The sequence below is a fragment of the Acartia tonsa genome, chromosome 1 (assembly GCF_053477335.1).
Source record: "Acartia tonsa isolate MP-2025a chromosome 1, ASM5347733v1, whole genome shotgun sequence".
NCBI classification, from domain to species: domain Eukaryota; kingdom Metazoa; phylum Arthropoda; class Copepoda; order Calanoida; family Acartiidae; genus Acartia; species Acartia tonsa.
In genome coordinates this window covers 15,174,485-15,192,868 of record NC_137260.1, presented here as the reverse complement: position 1 = coordinate 15,192,868, position 18,384 = coordinate 15,174,485, and the positions used below count along the sequence as shown (strand labels likewise).

The window sequence follows — 18,384 nt, the reverse complement described above, 5'->3', positions numbered from 1 at the left end:
AAGTGGCAGGTTTCGTCGTATTTTCACAGTAGCTTTTATATTATCTCTAGCACCTGCGGGGGGCTTTGACTCTCCGGGGGCCTATTTCCTAATCCTGCGGGAAAATCATTAACATTTACCTAATTTCAATAACCTATAAAAAGATACTGTGAAAATACGACGAATCCCGCTACTTCGTTTTCTTTCCATGATCCAAATATATTTCTTTATTTGAGTTAATTAATATCCTTGCATGCAATAGAGAGCAACATCCAAAATATATCTATTTTTAACAATGTTTTCTTTCAGAAATGTACAAACACCACTTTGCTAGCAGTGCAGCGTGAGAGATATTACTATTAGTCACTTCAAGAACCTGAAGGAGACAACAAAAAAGCATTTGCATTGTATTAGTGCATATAGTGAGCTGGAAGAGAGATAGTGACCAAAAATGCCGTTTGATGCAATTAAAAACTTTTTGGCTGAAAATGCCATGAAGTTTGTGGATCAAGAAGGTGTGTTTTTTATTTTCTTTTGTTTATTCAAACATTTTTATCGGTAGACAACAAATTTACTAAAGTAACAGGATGTCTGTAGGTTTTAGGCTATTTGGAAGGGGTGTACGACATCCCTCCTTGGAGATATAGGCAGAGGGAAAAATTACAACAAATCCCCATAGCATTTCATTGTTTTTTAAAGACTCAATTTTCTTTTTTTTTTGTATAAAGTAACAGGATGTCTGTAGGTTTTAGGCTATTTGGAAGGGGGGTACGACATCCCCCCTTGGAGATATAGCCAGTGAGAAAAACTACACCAAATCCCCATAACATTTCATTGTTTTTTAAAGACTCAATTTTCTTTGTTTTTGTAAATAATCAGGCGTAATTTTAAAGTGAAGTACACACAGACCCTAGTTTTAGAGTAGCTGCGCTTCTGAAAATAAGGAGTTGTTTCATTCATTAAAAATAAAAATGTAGGTGCAGTTAATGAAATTTGATTTCTTTTAAAACATTTTCGTTTGATCATTAGACATGACATATGTAAATATTAAAGATGAAAATATTTTAAAGGAAGCCTGCAAGAAATATACACCGCTCTAACTGCTGAAAGACTGCTGTGAACCCAATACCCCAAATTTAAAGCCTTCAGCCTCAATAACAAAAAAGTTGTAGGCATTTTAAAATGACATTTTTATAGGTATATGAAAATTTTGAAAGTTTTCCACACGTCACGATAGAAATTTAGAAATTAAATTACGTCGCCTTAAAACCAAATTAACATCGAATTTTCACCAAAAGTTAGGATGCAAAGTTTACATGAATACATTAATGCAATAAAAATACCAATTTTCATAGTCAAAACTATTAAACAAAACAAATTTGTGTAACTTTGGCAGTCTTTCAGCATGCAGTTAGAGCGGTGTATTTCTTGCAGGCTTCCTTTGAAGATATTTATTTATCGGCTTCCTCCATTATTTTATTGATGAATGGGTAGACAAACAGACAGATGGAAAAAATTATATAGGAATATAATAAAATTAATTTCAGTATTACAAACGGACAGAAATACCCTTTGTCCAAAGGGAATGTAGATAAGATGCTAAATGGTCAAGTGAAATTTCATTGGAAAAAAATCAGCTGTAAATTAAGTTAAAGGCAGAAGTCAGAAAAGTCAGAAGCAAAAATTGCATTCATACCAATTTACGATTTAATTTTTAAAAGCGAAGCTTTGTTATAATTAGGGTCGGTCCGTCCGTCCGTAACGGATAGCTTTTTTCGTTAATTTAGGCATGTTAGAATGGACAATGGAATCGATTTCAAATTTTGCATGGTGAATCCTTTAGTAGTTAGGTACGATTTAGAAAGCGTAGCAACTCTATAATCATTACCAAAATTTCCGTACGTCCATTTTAAACATGTTGATTTTTTTACTTTTTTAACAACAAATTTTTATGTGATCTAATCATCCGATTGATCTGATTTTTGGTATATTGATTCCTGGGACAACAAAGTATAATGTTATAAGCGAAGCAACTCTATAATAAAGTCCTAAATATGTAAGTATGTCCATGAACATTATCCTGTATAAAGCAGTTTTTCAACAAATTTACTTACAATTTTGCTTCGACTCTTATACATTTATATTCTGACACTATATAAGTGTTCATGTCCGTTTGTCCTACCGTTTCAGTGCTTCGCTTTTATGGATGTTGTCATCCTTGTTTTTTTTTAATAATGACATGCAGAAAGTTTAATTAATGCGATTTCAAAAGTTGAATCAAGATAGATAAAAATATAGCTGATTATTTACACTTTAATTGTTAAATATTTTTTTTTAAATTGAGAAAAATAATAGTTATTTCTCGCATCGTATTATAAACGGCTTTCCGCGGATATAGAATGTACAATTATGAGATTATATACGTAGAAAGCTGGATATAATTCGATGCTAGACATGGTTTTTTCGTATGAATGAGAACCGGTTCCTATCCACCGGATTCGAATGAATACGAGAAAATGTGTTTTTGTATTTCAGTGTTAGATGACATCGTTGACAAATTAATGGCTGAAGTTTCTGAAGGTAAATTATATTCGTTTTTAGGGTCTTAAATTAGGGTGGGGTGGAGGGTGCTTTAGCCTTCAACTAATTATGATTTATTCAAATATTTTGCTTTGAGTTTGATGTAAGGGGTGGGATAAAAAGAACTATTATAGAAAGATTTCAAGTGCTTTGTAATAAAGGCATTTTGTTTATACACATTATTAATGAAGTATTAGATTTTTAGAAAAACGTTAGTCTGACTATATGTGGTTATTTTAGAGAAATAAAATTAAGCTCTTCTTTCCTATTTGATTTAGAAAAATTAACAACTTAATAATTTCTAATATTTAAGACGTCATTCTTATAACGTATTTACAATATTTAAATATTTGAACCTTTTATCTCAGAGTAAAAAGTTCGCTAAAACTTTAATGTGGTAATATTATCAATATTGACACTTTAAAACAGTGTTCAAACAAAAAGATAAAATTCAATTTTAATAGCCCAAAACACAATTATATAAGGTAAAAATCCCTTCTGATGCCCAACCATCCTACCTATTCTTTAATAGCGAGGAAGAGGATGTTGGAATATTTATTACAATAGTCACCAAATGTTACAACAACGTTTTCTTATTCGTTAGCTTATCAACCTTGGGGAGTTTTCTTGAATTTTGATTGGTTGGTGGATATGCGGAAAGTGTCATGTGGGACGTCATAAATGTCCTTCTCTTTTTTAAGGGTTTCCTTTCCCACTTCACCTCTTAGGCTCTCATCCTTCCTTTTTAGACGTTTTTTATGACGTTACACATGACACTTTCCGTATATCCTTGGTTGGTTCATTTAGTTGAGTGTCCAAACGTTTTAACCACTAATTTTAATGTACAGAAGAGATAATTTTGTGTATCATTATTTGGGTTGTACATCATTTATCCATTGAATTTTTGGAATTAAAGTTAAAAAACTTCTAAAAATCTTCAATGTTAAATGACCACAACTTTTGTTTGACTTCTTATCTTAAACTAAACATTGCAGAATTGCATAAACCCTACGTTGAATGATGTTCAAATATTTGCTCTTTTTCATCTTTAACATCCTTATACATTTTTAAAGTGAAGCTTTTACATATTTAGGGTGTTTCAAATCAGTATGACTATTCCTGAGACAATATGATATGAACTTAATCATGACCACAAGTCTAGTCAAGTAAAAGTGTCTGACTAAGACGTCAGAAAAAATTAACAATTAACCAATGAGAGGCCGCTATATATTTTACCATTGTGAATACTGGCTTCTCATTGGTTAATTGTTAATTTTTCTGACGTCATAGTCAAACACTTTTACTGTTTTTCTTGTAAAGATATTTTGACGCAAAATTTTTCACAATTAATGTAATGACTACACTTTAAGTGGTAATTCCTATTACGATAAACCACAAAGTTATGACTGTTTGTTTCTTCATTATTTTTCAGATTATTTGGGGATCCAAAGAGGTAAGATAATGAATTTACCTCCCTCATGATGATAATCAAATTTATCCCTTTCTGTTGAATGAAATTTTTAAAGTCAATTAATAAGATTATTAAACTTTGGGTACCAGTATAAAATACAGTCCAATATTTCTAAAATTATCCCTAATTTTTGAGTATCGCTTTCTAGAATGTTGTCGTTCTTGTTTTCTTTAACAAAAGGTTTAATTTTATCTTTCCATTTTTAAGCTATAGTAATAGTTATTTCTCGTATCGTATTATAAACGGCTTTCCGCGGATATAGAATGTACAATTATAAGACTAAAACTAGTTTTTTTAGCCCCGTGGTGCCGAAGGCACCGGCTAAAAAAACTAGTTTTAATCTTATGATTGTACATTTCTATATTCGTAGAAAACTGGATATGATACGATGCTAGACATAGTTTTTTCGTATGGATGAGAACCGGTTCCTATCCACCGGATTCGAATGAATGCGAGAAATATATTTATTTGTTCTTTATATTTATCATTAATTGGAGCAATGAAATAAAGAGATAATAATATCCTTGTCTGTGTGGCATCCGCATTTTTAAGAAGCTATAATTAAGGCCAACATGTTAATTTTGTATCCTGTCCTAACTATGAAGTTTTATAAATCTTAGGCCTCGAGATAGTTTTAGGTTATATTAGTTTATTTCTAAATCTAAGTTTTAAGAATTAGATGATGTAGGCCATTTTGGAATAAATTCTCTCCCAAATATGCAGCAGCCACTAGTGTCATATTTACTTGGTTGGTTACTTTAAGCCTATTTAATTAAAAATTAGACAAAATTTAGTTTTAAATTGTTATATTTTAGGTTTGAAAAATATTGGAGTGGACCCACTGGCTATTCCAAATATTAACATTCCTTACAGACTTGACAAGGTAAGGACTAAGGAGTTTTTTTTATCAAGTGTCTAGTCGAGTACAGAATCCCACCCAACCCAACCCATGTTTCTGTTCATAATCAAAATTAAAATGACAGGAAGGGGGGGGGGGTATTCCTCAATGCTTATCCCGTGCGGTTCCATACTCTAGTTTCCTAAATCTGCTGGACTACCCTGTATCCAATATAATACAACCTAACCTGACCAAAAGTAAATACAAGCACACAAATGATGAAATATCCCCAACTGTGTATACTAGAGTTAAAAAAATATTGATAGAATTTTGCTTAAAATCCATTAGTATTGTCTATCAAACAATTAACTAAGTTTGTGATATGTGTTTCAGTTAACAGAAGCAGTGGTACCTTTAATACCTGGGGACAAAAATGGTCCTGTTCAGCAGATACTCCAAGTTGTTATGGGTATGTGCCAGAGTTGCTCCAGCAAAATAGCAGGTATCTATCTATCTATATATATTATACCTGGGATAGTGCTGTACAGCAAATACTCCAAGTTGTCATGGGCTTGTTCCAGAGTTGCCCCAGTAAAAAAGCAGGTATCTACATATCTATCTATATTATACCTGGAATAGATTTGTACAGCAAATACTCCAAGTTGTCATGGGCCTGTGCCAGAGTTGCTCCAATAAAATAGCAGGTATCTATCTATCTATATTATACCTGGAATAGTTTTATACAGAAGATTCTCCAAGTTGTCATTGGATTGTGCCAGAGTTGCTCTAGTAAAATAGCAGGTATCTATCTATCTATATTATACCTGGAATAGTTTTGTACAGCAGATTCTTCTAGTTGTAATGGGTCTGTGCCAGAGTTGCTCCAGTAAAATAACAGGTATCTATCTATCTATATTATACCTGGAATAGTCCTATACAGCAAATACTCCAAGTTGTCATGGGCTTGTGCCAGAGTTGCTACAGTAAAATAGCAAGTATCTATCTATCTATATTATACCTGGAATAGTCCTTTACAGCAGATACTCCAAGTTGTCATGGGCTTGTGCCAGAGTTGCTACAGTAAAATAGCAAGTATCTATCTATCTATATTATACCTGGAATAGTCCTGTACAGCATATACTCCAACTTGTTTTATGTCTGTGCCAGAGTTGCTCAAGTAAAATAGCAGGTATCTATCTATCTATATTATACCTGGATTAGTCATATACGTACAGCTAATCCTTCAACTCGGAGCTAGATTTAATCAATTAATAAATTTTAAAGAATCCTTTACCCCTAAACTTGACCCAACTCATTACTATGTTACATTAGGTCGTGCAGTCAAAGGATAAGGTGTCATTAGTTTGATATGTGATTATAGCCACTTGATTAAAGCTTACATATTCAACCCTGCCTGGTCCAAATGTCTTATATATTGTGTATAATTTTACAGGAGAACTAAAATTGTCAAATGGTTTGCTGGAGGGACTTTCAAGGCTAAAAAGACTAGTAAGTATCAAAATCTTTTTAATATCAAAATTTAATAAAAGAAAACGTCATCTGAATTGAAATCTTGCTTTTTCTCGCAATATGTTTTATCTAATATCAACCGTGAGTCATTATTAATTTTAAAGAATGTTGGTATGGTGTTCAAATTTAAAACATTTCTAAATACTTTGGAAATTGATGGATTAATTTTTTTAAAGAGTCCTGTTGTTCTTACCTGGGAAGAAGAAGGGGCTGTAAGGTAAGATCAAAAAGCTACAAATTTAATATATTAGTAGCTATTTATCGCATAGTATTATAGACACTTTCCGCGGATATTAAAATGAAAACTTGCAACATTGATCCAGTATTGTTAGCCCAAAGGTAGCAAAGACCCGGACTAAGAAAACTGGTATTAGTTTTGTGAATTTTATTTTGAAATCCGTGGAAAATTATCTGTAATACGATGTATACGGGTTTTTTTAGAATGACTGAGAACCGTTTCCAATCTAGCCGATTTTAATCGGTTTCGATCCCATACTGGACAAATTTGAATTCATAACATTCATGATTGTATTTCAGATTAGGAGCCAAACTTGGGGTAGAGAATCTGTCTGCTCCTTTTCAGGTAAAGAATCAAATAATGATCCTTTTTATAATTAGATATATATGTATTTTTTAGTCAAAACTTTCAGAAAATCTTTTAATTTGTATTGGAAAGTTTTTATTCTATTCATTGGGAGAATGCCCCTCCCTCCCCATGTAAGAGATATTTACTAATTCAAAACATCCCCCGCACACCGTTGATTATTATTCTTTCAAACAAAAATTGAATGTGAGTTTAGGGGACCTTCAATTCTTTTTTTGGGACATAGCTTCTACAGGCAATAGGCAAATTAACTTTAATCATCTTATTTATTTAGAGCGAAGCTTCTCTAGAATCTGTAAAAGTAAATCCTGATATCAAGACAAGAGTTGATAATGTTAGTCTTGAGATGGACCTTAAGGTAAAGTCAAAACTTATCCTATAATATAAAGTAATAAGCCTTTTTTGTTAGTAGCAAAGGATCTCGCTAACCGCTGAACCGATATGGTTCCTCTTTACAGTGAAGCCTCTTATAGACTTTGAGATAGTTTTAGGCTATTTAATTCTTTAAAGATAAGTCTAGGTACATATAGTTTTATGCTATTTTTCTACCCTTCGAATATAGAGCCCCTAGATGCTAGGGGCGCAGCCGCTAGCATTGTAAAAAAACGTTTAGATCGCAGTGCACAAAAGACTTTTGATGATCGACCATTTTTTTCTTCAACATAAACAAGTACAAACAAAAGAAAATCATGATAAAAAATCATCCTATGTCTTTTGTATACTAGGCTAAGGAGATCAAAAATGAATAATAAAAAAAGAGGGGGGGGGGGGGTGGTGGGGATTTAAAACTTGAAAATATATTTTCTGTTTAGTTGCCAGTTAGAAGTGCAAAAGTTGAACATAACTTTGATTTCCAAGTTGGAAATGTTGATGTCGACTTAGAGGTGAGAACTTTATTTCCAGTATGCCTTCGAAACCGATTAATATCCGCTGGATTACAAATGGTTCTCAGCCATACTGAAAAATTATGCATTGCATCGTATTACAGACAACTTTCCACGATTATTTAAATAGATATTAGCATCGGGGCCAACAATACTGATTTTAATCTATTGTTATACGTGGAAAGCTGTCTATGATACAATGCGGTAAATAACTATTCTACAATCTCCATATTTTTGATTGTTTCAAAACATTCTGTTACTTCAGTGTAGAAGAAGATTTAATTATATCTTTTGAGAAGCATCTTAAAGTGCCTAATAAAAAATGATGTCATACAATACAAATGACCAGTGATAGGCCAGTATAAATTGTAATTGACCAATGGTAAAATACTGGCCTATCACTAATTATTTGTATTTAATACCGTAATTATTTTATTAGGCACTATAAGCTGCTTCATCTGTTGACTTAAAATATGTAGCCAAAAATATTCTTCTTATTATTATTGTTATCAAAACAGGGACTGGGACCTCTTGGTGATATTGCTGAACATGTAGTCCCCTACATTGCCGATGTGGTTGGCAAGAAATTGAAAGAGGTTATGCAAACTCAGGTATAAAGTTTTGTATAGTAGCAGCTAAATTATATATGATCAGCTGCCAAAATTCACTATTTTCAAACGTCAGTAGGTCATTAATTTAACTATGTTGACTTTCAATTGGATCTCTGAATATCAGCCAATTATTCCTTTTTTATTACATTTTCAAGTGCTGATAAAAAAAAATTCGCTAAATTTAGAAGAAGAAAAACTTTTATGTTGGAATGTTTGATTAGCGGAAGTATTAGCTAATCCATTTTATATATATGCAAGTTGAGTCATAAAACAATGACTTGATGTATTTTTATCGTTTTGGAACATTTCTTAGAAAAAGGTGTGGTACATTTTTAGTTTTATTTCAGTCAATCATTTATATGAAATCGCTAAATTTAAAATATTTTGATACCTAAGGGCTTGATTGTTTATCAACATACTAGCGGCTTCGCCCCTAGCCTCTAGGGGCTTTGTCCCAAGAGGTTTAATCAATTTTTCGTATTTTAGATTAAAAAGAAAAATTTTTTTGGGAGGGGGGGGATTTTTTTTTTTTGGGGGGGGGGGGGGGGGTAATCGATCCAACTATTTTAATTTTAGTTTTAAGAAGAAAATTTTTTTTTTGGGGGGGTATTTTTAATTTTTTTGGGGGGTTGTGGGTGTCTGCCCCCCGTCAATAAAATAGTTAAAAATCTTTCCGGGACCTATGAGAAGCTACCCTGTAAAGGAGAACCCGATCGGTTCAGCGGTTAGAGAGATCCTTCGCTACAAACAAACAAACAGACAGACACACAGACATCGTTCTACTTTGTATTATAGATTATGTAATCTGATTGCTTCACTCATAGCCTCTTTGGGCACTATTAGTTATATTTCAAGGTATCAAAAATCCTTCACATTTATTTTTAAAAGCGAAGCTTTTCTATAATTAGGGTCGGTCCGTCCGTACGTCCGTCCGTTCGTCCGTCCAGAATGTCCGTACGTTTATCTTAGACATGTTGATTTTTTTTTACTTTTTTAACAACAAATTTTTACATGATCTAATAATCCGATTGATCTGATTTTTGGTATACTGATTCCTGGGACAACAAAGTACAATATTATAAGCAAAGCAACTCTATAATAAAGTCCTAAAAATGTAAGTATGTCCATAAACATTATTCTGTATCAAGCAGTTTTCAACAATTTTACTTACAATTTTGCTTTGACATTTATACATTTATATTCTGATTATTCAGTTCTGACACTATACAAGTGTTAATGTCCGTTTGTCCTACCGTTCCAGTGCTTCGCTTTTATAGTAGTTGTCATCCTTGTTTATTAATTTTTTCACATCAAAGGTATGGGGATGGGGGTGGGCTGCTTCCCACCTCTTCCTCAAGGAGCCAAAACCATCCCTGAACCAATATAAAAATGTAGAATGTTAAAAACATTGCTTTTCAAAATATATTAGGATATACTAACACATAAATAAAGTCATTATTGTTTTACTTTTTCAGGTAAAGGAGAAGTTCCTTTCCGAGGTGGAAAAGCGGATTCCAAACATCAGAGCTATTCTCAACTAAATTATACTATTGGACAAAGCTACTCTTTGATGTAGGATCAACCACTGTCTGTGATAAAAAAATAAAAAATCAAATTCTTTCACAATAAACTTACCAATTTAAGCACTGAAACTACCTCACTATCTATTTTTAAAATAAATTGAAAATAAGGGGGGCGGGGGTTGTTAGTTATTGGGCCAGTTTGTTTATTACTGTAGGTCAGGTTATGTTATTTTTTGGGGGTTGCATTGTAGCCCTGCAGGGTTAGAGCATCTCAGGTACTGGCCTCGTAGGGTCAAGGTCCCTTAAAGGGGTTAAACTTAGGGGGAAAAACACACTCCACCCTTTATATTCAATTGCGGAGGGTGGTAGAAGTGCATGCCCCGAAAAAGCTAATAAACCACGGTGTCATCTAATAACCTTTGAATGTAGGCATAACAGTCTACTGTTTCTTTATTGAATTAGTTAGCATGTTATTGCTGCGCTAATTATGATCGCTTTTGTTTTCATTATTATATGATTTTCATATTAACTATAATACCATATCTGTATTTTCTTACATTTTTACAATTTGTATTAAAAATCTATCTATCTATCTATATTTATATCATTGTTTAACTTAAGTAACAGGAATAATAACAGAACATTAAATACTACCAAAATATAAGGTTTTTATTTTCTTAATTTAGCAGAAAAGCTACTATACAATAAGGGAACGTTCGACTTACCGGCTGTAGAAGTTCTTTCTATATTAAGTATTGATTATGCTTGATAAATTTCAACCAGTATATTATCAAAAACCCTATTCTAAATTTCCTAACTGATTTATATTAAACATACTGCATAATTGAAGAAAGGAAAATCAAAGATAAAGTAATAAATGTATAAGTATAGATGTAAAATCCACACAATGTACTGGCCCAAGTGGTGGAGACCCATTCAACTGTTAGTAAATTGCTTTCAATTATATTGTAGAGACTCAGCTATATTTATATTTCTGACGCTATTAACAGGTTTTAAAAACCCAATTCAAAATCGGGACAGGGTCCCCCGCCCTGTGTACAGAGTTACATATATTTAGCTCATGCCATCTCTAGTATAAATGTATTTACGATAGCTGCTCTTTGGTTACAAATCAAACTATAAAATTAAGCTTTCAGTTTATTTATTGAATAAATGATAACAGTTCACAGATATAAGCAACATTTTTTACAGCAATTAAAGTAATTTTGATTATAAATTCATAAAAACTAAGACAAATTTTAATATTAAAGCATTTTTATATTATCACAATATGCGACTAGACATTAGTTTCCAAAAAAAGAACTATAAAATTATTTTTAATTTTGAGTCAATTTAGAAAAGACTTGATTTCAAGAGAGAATATTGCATCTATTTGTTAGTAACGAAGCTACTCTGTAACTATAGAGTTTGTCCGTACGTTACGTTGTCCGAGTAATATAAGAGAGTCCTTCTTATTTACTGGCGGATTAAAAAAAAACATAGATTTTAAAATTCTAATGGCATAAAAAACAATTTATTTATAATACTGTCAAAATAAAAAAAAATATCCTAAAATTTAAACAAATTAAATAAGTTTAAAGAATAAAATTTGTGTGTATCTTTTTTCATTATTCTCATTAATTGGTTTGGCTTGTTTTTCTTGCTCTACTCATGGATATTTGTATTATTCACTATTTTAAAAACATAAAAAATTATTCTATTTCTTTTGATCTATGATTATAGTGGAAATTAAATTTAGGACTTGAATTTAAGAATAATTCTATAAGCATAATTAAAAATAAAACTTATCTAATTAATTTTTATGATTTAATATGAATTTTATTTGTCTTGTTGTTTATGGTTAAATGATTAAGGGTACACTTAGATGTATTTTGTATAGAATTTTGTTGTCTTTTGTATGAGGAGGTTCATGTTGATTAAAACAAATAATTTGATTATTTGGCGGAATTTTGTCTCTGTCTCACTTCTTTCCCTCTCTGAAACAAAAAAATCAGATCATAAAAATTGTATGATTTATAGTTTTTCATGTGTAGTTTTAAGTTTAAGATTTAAAAAAAAATAATAGATTCAAATAGTGACTTATGAATGCCAAAATATCGGTTAAGTTAAAAGTTAAAGATATGTTATCGAAAGCTTTCCCAAAGTCAAACTTTAAATAAACACAGATGGCAACTGTCATAAATGCAAGCTATTTTTTTAGCTAGATTATATCTCATCGACACAGGAATCTTCACGAATTACACCAGTAAAATTGCTTTTAAAAAATGATGTATTTTTTACCTTATCTAATTTGACATTTTTTGGTCTGACAAAGACCCCTTTCTTGGCAGGACAGGTGAAATATCGTACACCTGAAAAGAGAAATATAGTTGGTTAGACCAATGTATCAATTTATAAAATATCTACTATTCATTGTAAATATATTTCATTTATATAAATTACCCATATTCAGTGTTCTAAAGGTTAAACAGAACTTAACCAAAAACTTATTTTACAACAAAATAATGGAACAAAATTGTCTTAAAAATAATTACAAGCATTAAAATAATACAAGCATGCAACCAGTGGCGTCCGGTAGATGAGTTTATAGGGTTGTCAACACATTACCACAGAAAATTTGAAATTTGAAAGGCCCTTTTTTTCACCCCCAGCTGGTTTCAGCCCCTCCCCCCCCCCCCCCCAACCCCTGATGAATTGCTATGCATGCGACTGAATGCAGCACCACAAACATGATAAAATGAAAACTAAATCAATTAATGGAAAAAATTATTTCATATACAAATAAAGAGGAAATTGTTGGAATTATGCAATTGTTTATATGATTTTTAAAATAGATATATTATCAAGAAAGCTTCTATTACGAATTTTCAGATTTTGTTGAATTGAATCTTTTTAGTTCAGATTATAAAAAGAACCATACCTTGCACTGCTCCATCATTCTTGCCCTGTGGGGTATCCAAATGAACACCAACCCAGGTACCTGAAATTAACATTTGTTTTTGGGTATAAATCCTATCGTAACATAGCCTCTTAAGGGGCGTTTCGTCGTATTTTCACAGCAGCTTTAGATAGGTTTTTTAGGATAGGTGATTGCACCACAGGGTTAGGCAATTAGCCCCGCAGGGTTAGAGCACCCCGCAAGGACTAGATATAGAAGAAAAGCTACATTGAAAATACGACGAAACGCCCCTTAAGAGGCGATGTCACGAAAGTGACTATACCCATTTTTTCAATTGAAATAGGTTTCTCAAGGAAATAGTAATCAGACAACCATTCGAATTATTGATTATCATGTTTTTATTTCCATTTATTAGTTGAAGTATTTGGAAATTATGAGAAAAAATACCAAAAAACAGTCAAAATAAAATTATAAATAGATAATATGTCACGAAACCTTGACAAAGACTCACAAAGTTTTTTTTTGCAATTAAGAGTCGCACAAAAAAACATATTCGGATGGTGCTTAATCTTATTCTACCTAATTTGTCTATTAGATGTATATTATTACTTTCAGAACAAGCTTTGTATGACAATGACTTATGCAGTTATGTTTTTGTCTTATTTATGAAATGTTTATGGATTTTGTTTACCTCCAGAAAACTTGGTACTGCCAACGTACGCCACTGTACCGCTCAGGTTACTTGGCCGTACTTGGATACTCTCATCAACTATTAACCAACCTAAAATATATTTTTTTCGTCAGTAAGAAAATCCGGCATTCTCCTTCAAAGTGCCATGTTGATCACCGAACCACCCCGTCTCCTCCAGTATTTTATATTAAAATTGAAAATAAGGTGGGAAGAATAATTTTTGGTTTGTTTGTTATTACTTTAGGTCAGGTTAGGTTGTATAAGGTACTGGGTAACCTTGTAGGGTTAAGGCTTAGGGAAAAAATACCTCCCCTTATTTTCAATTAATTAATGGGGTTTAGTGCTCGATAAGCTTTTTGTAGGAAAGCACAAAAAATCAAAAGTATATGTAGATATAGGCTACAGGGGCGTCCAAGCTTTTTATTTTGGGGGGGGGTAAAATGGCGCCGCAAATTTTTTTTACCCCCCCCAAAATTTTTACCCCAGGGGTAAAATTTGCTTGGGGGGGGGGGGGGGGTAATTACCCCCCCTGAAATCTGTTCGCAGGGGTAAAATTTGTTTACCCCCCCCAAAATTTACCCCCGGGGTAAAATTTTTTGGGGGGGTAATTTAAATTTTATCAAAAATTTAGGATTAAAATTTTTTTTTGTTAGAGATTTTCTATTTTGGGGGGGGTATTTACCCCCCCAAAATTGTTTGGGGGGGTAAATAACCCCTCCTAAATGGTTGGGGGTGCCTACGGCACCCCCAGGGTAGGGGTAAATTTTAAATGGGGGGGGGGGGGTAATCGCCCCATTACCCCCCCCACCCTTGGACGCCTATGATAAGCTACCCAAACTCAAGTACCAAGCTTTGTGAGTTTGATTACAATAAAAGTTATTAATAATGACTTACTTGGAATTTCATTTTGACCAGCAGATTTGCATGCCCGTTTAGAGGTTCCAGCATAAGCAACTTCATCTAAAATAAAACCTGAATTAGTTTGCATGCAATAGAGGTAAATTAAAAGTAGGTAGTTTCCATAAAGTTTCTAGCCGAGCAAAGAAAACCTTATTTTTTTAATAAATTGAAATTCAGGGGGTAGGGGGGTAGTTTTCGTTTATTACCACTCCTCCTTATTCTAAATTTACAGGAAAAACTACAGGGGATGGGGAAAAGTTACATAACTAAATAATAAGAAAAAAGGTTTACACAAAAAAAGGTTGTTTGTATAATAAATACCTAAATTGCTGTCATCAGAGCCAACAGAGGTGACACTCGCAGACATTCCAGAGGTCATACTTGCAGACATTCCGGAGCCAGACATCAGGGAAACCGAACTCGAACTCATCAAGGAGGAAAGACTACTAAAAATCGATGAATATTATTTGAGATATAAATTTTTGCATTTTAATAAAAAAGTGATTATTTTCAAAAAGATAATTTATTGTAACTTATAACACATTTATAATGTTTCAAGGTGAAAAACAATATTTATAGTCTCATTAAAAATCATTGGTGAAATGCATTATACTAAATTCTATTTTGTACAAATTTATCTCTAAATTTCAAGAAAAAGGTTCAAAATCATAAAAAGGTTAGTTTTGTAGATTTAAATGACTTTTATTACAAAAACAATTGAAGTGATATGACTACAATAGGCGGTTCAGCGATACTTATTTTTAAGGATCCACCTCTGTTTTATCTTACTTTAATAGCTTTGTACCTGCAAGACATTGTGTCCATAGAAGATTCTTCAAAATCATATTCTTTATCATTTACAACACCATTAGTTGTGCCAGCAGTATTGCCATCAGCTGTTTTTCCTAAAATTAGAATATGATTTCTCTAACAATTAGGTATAATTTAGGAGGCTCAGCAATACCATAATCAATGATCATTACAAGAAAATAAGTGAGTAAATTTTTTTCAATATAAATTTCCTGATTACATTTTTTTTGTGATACAATTATCCCATTTACTCGATTTTTGGAATATTAATTCCCAGGACGACTAGGACGTGTTAAAAGAAAAGCATCTTTATAACCAAGTAATAAAATGCAAGTATGTCCAATTTAAGCATCCTGTTTTTGAAGCTATTTAAAGTCCTTATAAAAATGACCTCATGCTGGCCTACCATTGGTCAATTACAATTTGAGGACCATTTGAGAACATCCACAAAAATATTTTACCCGTCAATCCATTGCCACTAGGAGGTGTGTCTGTTATTGAAGATGGGGTGGTTTCTGTCACTGTTATATCATTATCTTCTTGTGGACTCACAGAACATAGGGAGACATCTGGTGGACTAAAATATAATTAGTATTAATAATAATAGAAGATGGGTTGGTTTCTGTCACTGTTATATCATTATCTTCTTGTGGACTCACAGAACATAGGGAGACATCTCGTGGACTAAAATATAATTAATATTAATAATAATGGAAGATGGGTTGGTTTCTGTCACTGTTATATCATTATCTTCTTGTGGACTCACAGAACATAGGGAGACATCTGGTGGACTAAAATATAATTAAATTATTAATAATGAAAGATGGTGTGGTTTCTGTCACTGTTATATCATTATCTTCTTGTGGACTCACAGAACGTAGGGAGACATCTGGTGGACTAAAATATAATTAAATTATTAATAATGGAAGATAGTGTGGTTTCTGTCACTGGTATATCATTATCTTCTTGTGGACTCACAGAACATAGGGAGACATCTTGTGGACTAAAATATAATTAATATTAATAATAATGGAAGATGAGTTGGTTTCTGTCACTGTTATATCATTATCTCCTTGTGGACTCACAGAACATAGGGAGACATCTGGTGGACTAAAATATAATTAAATTATTAATAATGGAAGATAGTGTGGTTTCTGTCACTGTTATATCATTATTTTCTTGTGGACTCACAGAACATAGGGAGACATCTGGTGGACTAAATTAGTATTAAAATCTTAGTGTGTATTTACGGTAAACATGGTCTATCTCTTTTCCCATCCTTATATATATACATCTATCCAATGATCTGCAATCTATTTGGTAAAGAACAATGGTCTGTAATTTGAATTAGAAGAAGTGATATACAAAATTCTATTCTCAATACCATCTATCAGCCTACTATCTATGTATATATCTATTTACCAGAGAAAAGAAGAATCTATCTATAAATTTTCTCTCTATCTATCCATCTATCTAAATACCAGAGTTTAGAATAATCTATCTATCAACTATTACTCCATCTATCTATCTATCTATCTAAATACCAGAGTATAGAAGAATCTATTTATCAACTATTACTCCATCTATCTATCTATCTAAATACCAGAGTATAGAAGAATCTATTTATCAACTTTATCTCCATCTATCTATCTATCTATATCCCTGAGTGAGGAATTATCTATCTCATTATCTGTCTATGACTAAACCCGCGACCGTGGCTCAACACGTAGCGCATCCGCTCGTCGTCGGGAAGGTGATAGGTTCGAATCTCGGGCCGACACCGCGTCATAACTAATAACGTTAAAAATGGTTCCTACTGCTGCTATGTCAGATGCACGACATAAATAGTTAGAGTAGGGGGAATGCCTTGGCCCAAAACAGGCGCAACTCGTTACCATGCACAGTTGGGACTTCTCAGACAAAGGTCGTGCATCACAGAGAGTTGGTTAACTGTTGGATGTTACTTAACCTAATATCCTTGGGTGTTTGGACAGAGAAGGGTGCGTACCAGTCATCCTTAGTTCTCCTGGATTGCTGGACCAGGACCTAGACAGTACACCAAGTCGAAAAGGTCCTGGACTGTAATCCCGCCCGTACGAGGTATTCTAGGTATCTATCTATGACTATACCTGAGTAAAGAGCTAGGGTCTGTATTGTGAGTTGGAAGCACAGGCATCTTGCACTGAAAAAAAATAAACAATTAATGAATTTGTTTACTTAAAAATAACAACAAATGACAAATTGTTTTAATATAAAAAGAAAATCCAAATTTTTTTTTTGAAGAAGCAAACTGATCGCTTGTCTTTAAAAAGTGTAATAAAATATCATAAATTTATTAATCTAGATTAATATTCAAATTTTAGAATAAAGCCTATTCATCTATCTTCCTTTCAGGCATATAACCTTGATTTTAAGTTAATTACAGTGCCTTTAAATTCCTTATATTTCCTCTAAACCTAAAAATGAATGAAATAAGATAATGAAAGATAAAATAATATTTTGTAATTTAGAATTAGTTGTATTAAACTTGTAATAATTTTTGAGCAACCTTTAGAATTAGTTGCATCTTCCTTGTAATAATGTTTGGACACCCTTTAGAATTAGTTGAATTTATCTTGCAATAATGTTGAACACCCTTTAGAATTAGTTGCATTTACTTTGTAATAATGTTTGGACACTCTTTAGAATTAGTTGCGTTAATCTTGTAATAATGTTTGGACACTCTTTAGAATTAGTTGCATTTAACTTGTAATAATGTTTGAACACCCTTGAGAATTAGTTGCATTTGTCTTGTAATAATGTTTAAACACCCTTGAGAATTAGTTGCATTTATCTTGTAATAATGTTTGAACACCCTTTAGAATTAGTTGCATTTATCTTGTAATAATGTTTGAACACCCTTTAGAATTAGTTGCGTTAATCTTGTAATAATGTTTGGACACTCTTTAGAATTAGTTGCATTTAACTTGTAATAATGTTTGAACACCCTTTAGAATTAATTGCATTTATCTTGTAATAATATTTAAACACTCTTCAGAATTAG

General features: G+C 32.4%; 2 protein-coding genes across 2 annotated transcripts in view; one reads left to right on the top strand and one right to left on the bottom strand.

Moving 5' to 3' along the window:
• Positions 1–317: 317 nt before the first annotated feature.
• On the top strand, positions 318–10,684 carry LOC145313547 (uncharacterized). Its single transcript, XM_080152999.1, has 11 exons — positions 318–494; positions 2,515–2,559; positions 4,846–4,913; positions 5,262–5,370; positions 6,322–6,377; positions 6,575–6,615; positions 6,936–6,981; positions 7,277–7,360; positions 7,815–7,886; positions 8,405–8,497; positions 9,973–10,684. Exons 1-11 carry the CDS (start codon positions 431–433, stop codon positions 10,036–10,038), a joined length of 744 nt encoding a protein of 247 aa, XP_080009125.1. The 5' UTR covers positions 318–430; the 3' UTR covers positions 10,039–10,684.
• A 481-nt stretch (positions 10,685–11,165) lies between these two features.
• Positions 11,166–18,384, bottom strand: part of Khc-73 (Kinesin heavy chain 73) — a 164,533-nt gene continuing 157,314 nt past the window's right edge. The window contains exons 48-56 of the mRNA XM_080169918.1: positions 17,471–17,523; positions 15,803–15,918; positions 15,337–15,436; positions 14,853–14,977; positions 14,526–14,591; positions 13,632–13,721; positions 12,962–13,021; positions 12,322–12,392; positions 11,166–12,017 (exon numbers count right to left, since the gene is read on the bottom strand). Coding sequence (XP_080026044.1) covers positions 11,976–12,017; positions 12,322–12,392; positions 12,962–13,021; positions 13,632–13,721; positions 14,526–14,591; positions 14,853–14,977; positions 15,337–15,436; positions 15,803–15,918; positions 17,471–17,523 — 723 coding nt within the window. The 3' untranslated portion in view covers positions 11,166–11,975. The remainder of the gene's footprint in view (positions 12,018–12,321; positions 12,393–12,961; positions 13,022–13,631; positions 13,722–14,525; positions 14,592–14,852; positions 14,978–15,336; positions 15,437–15,802; positions 15,919–17,470; positions 17,524–18,384) is intronic.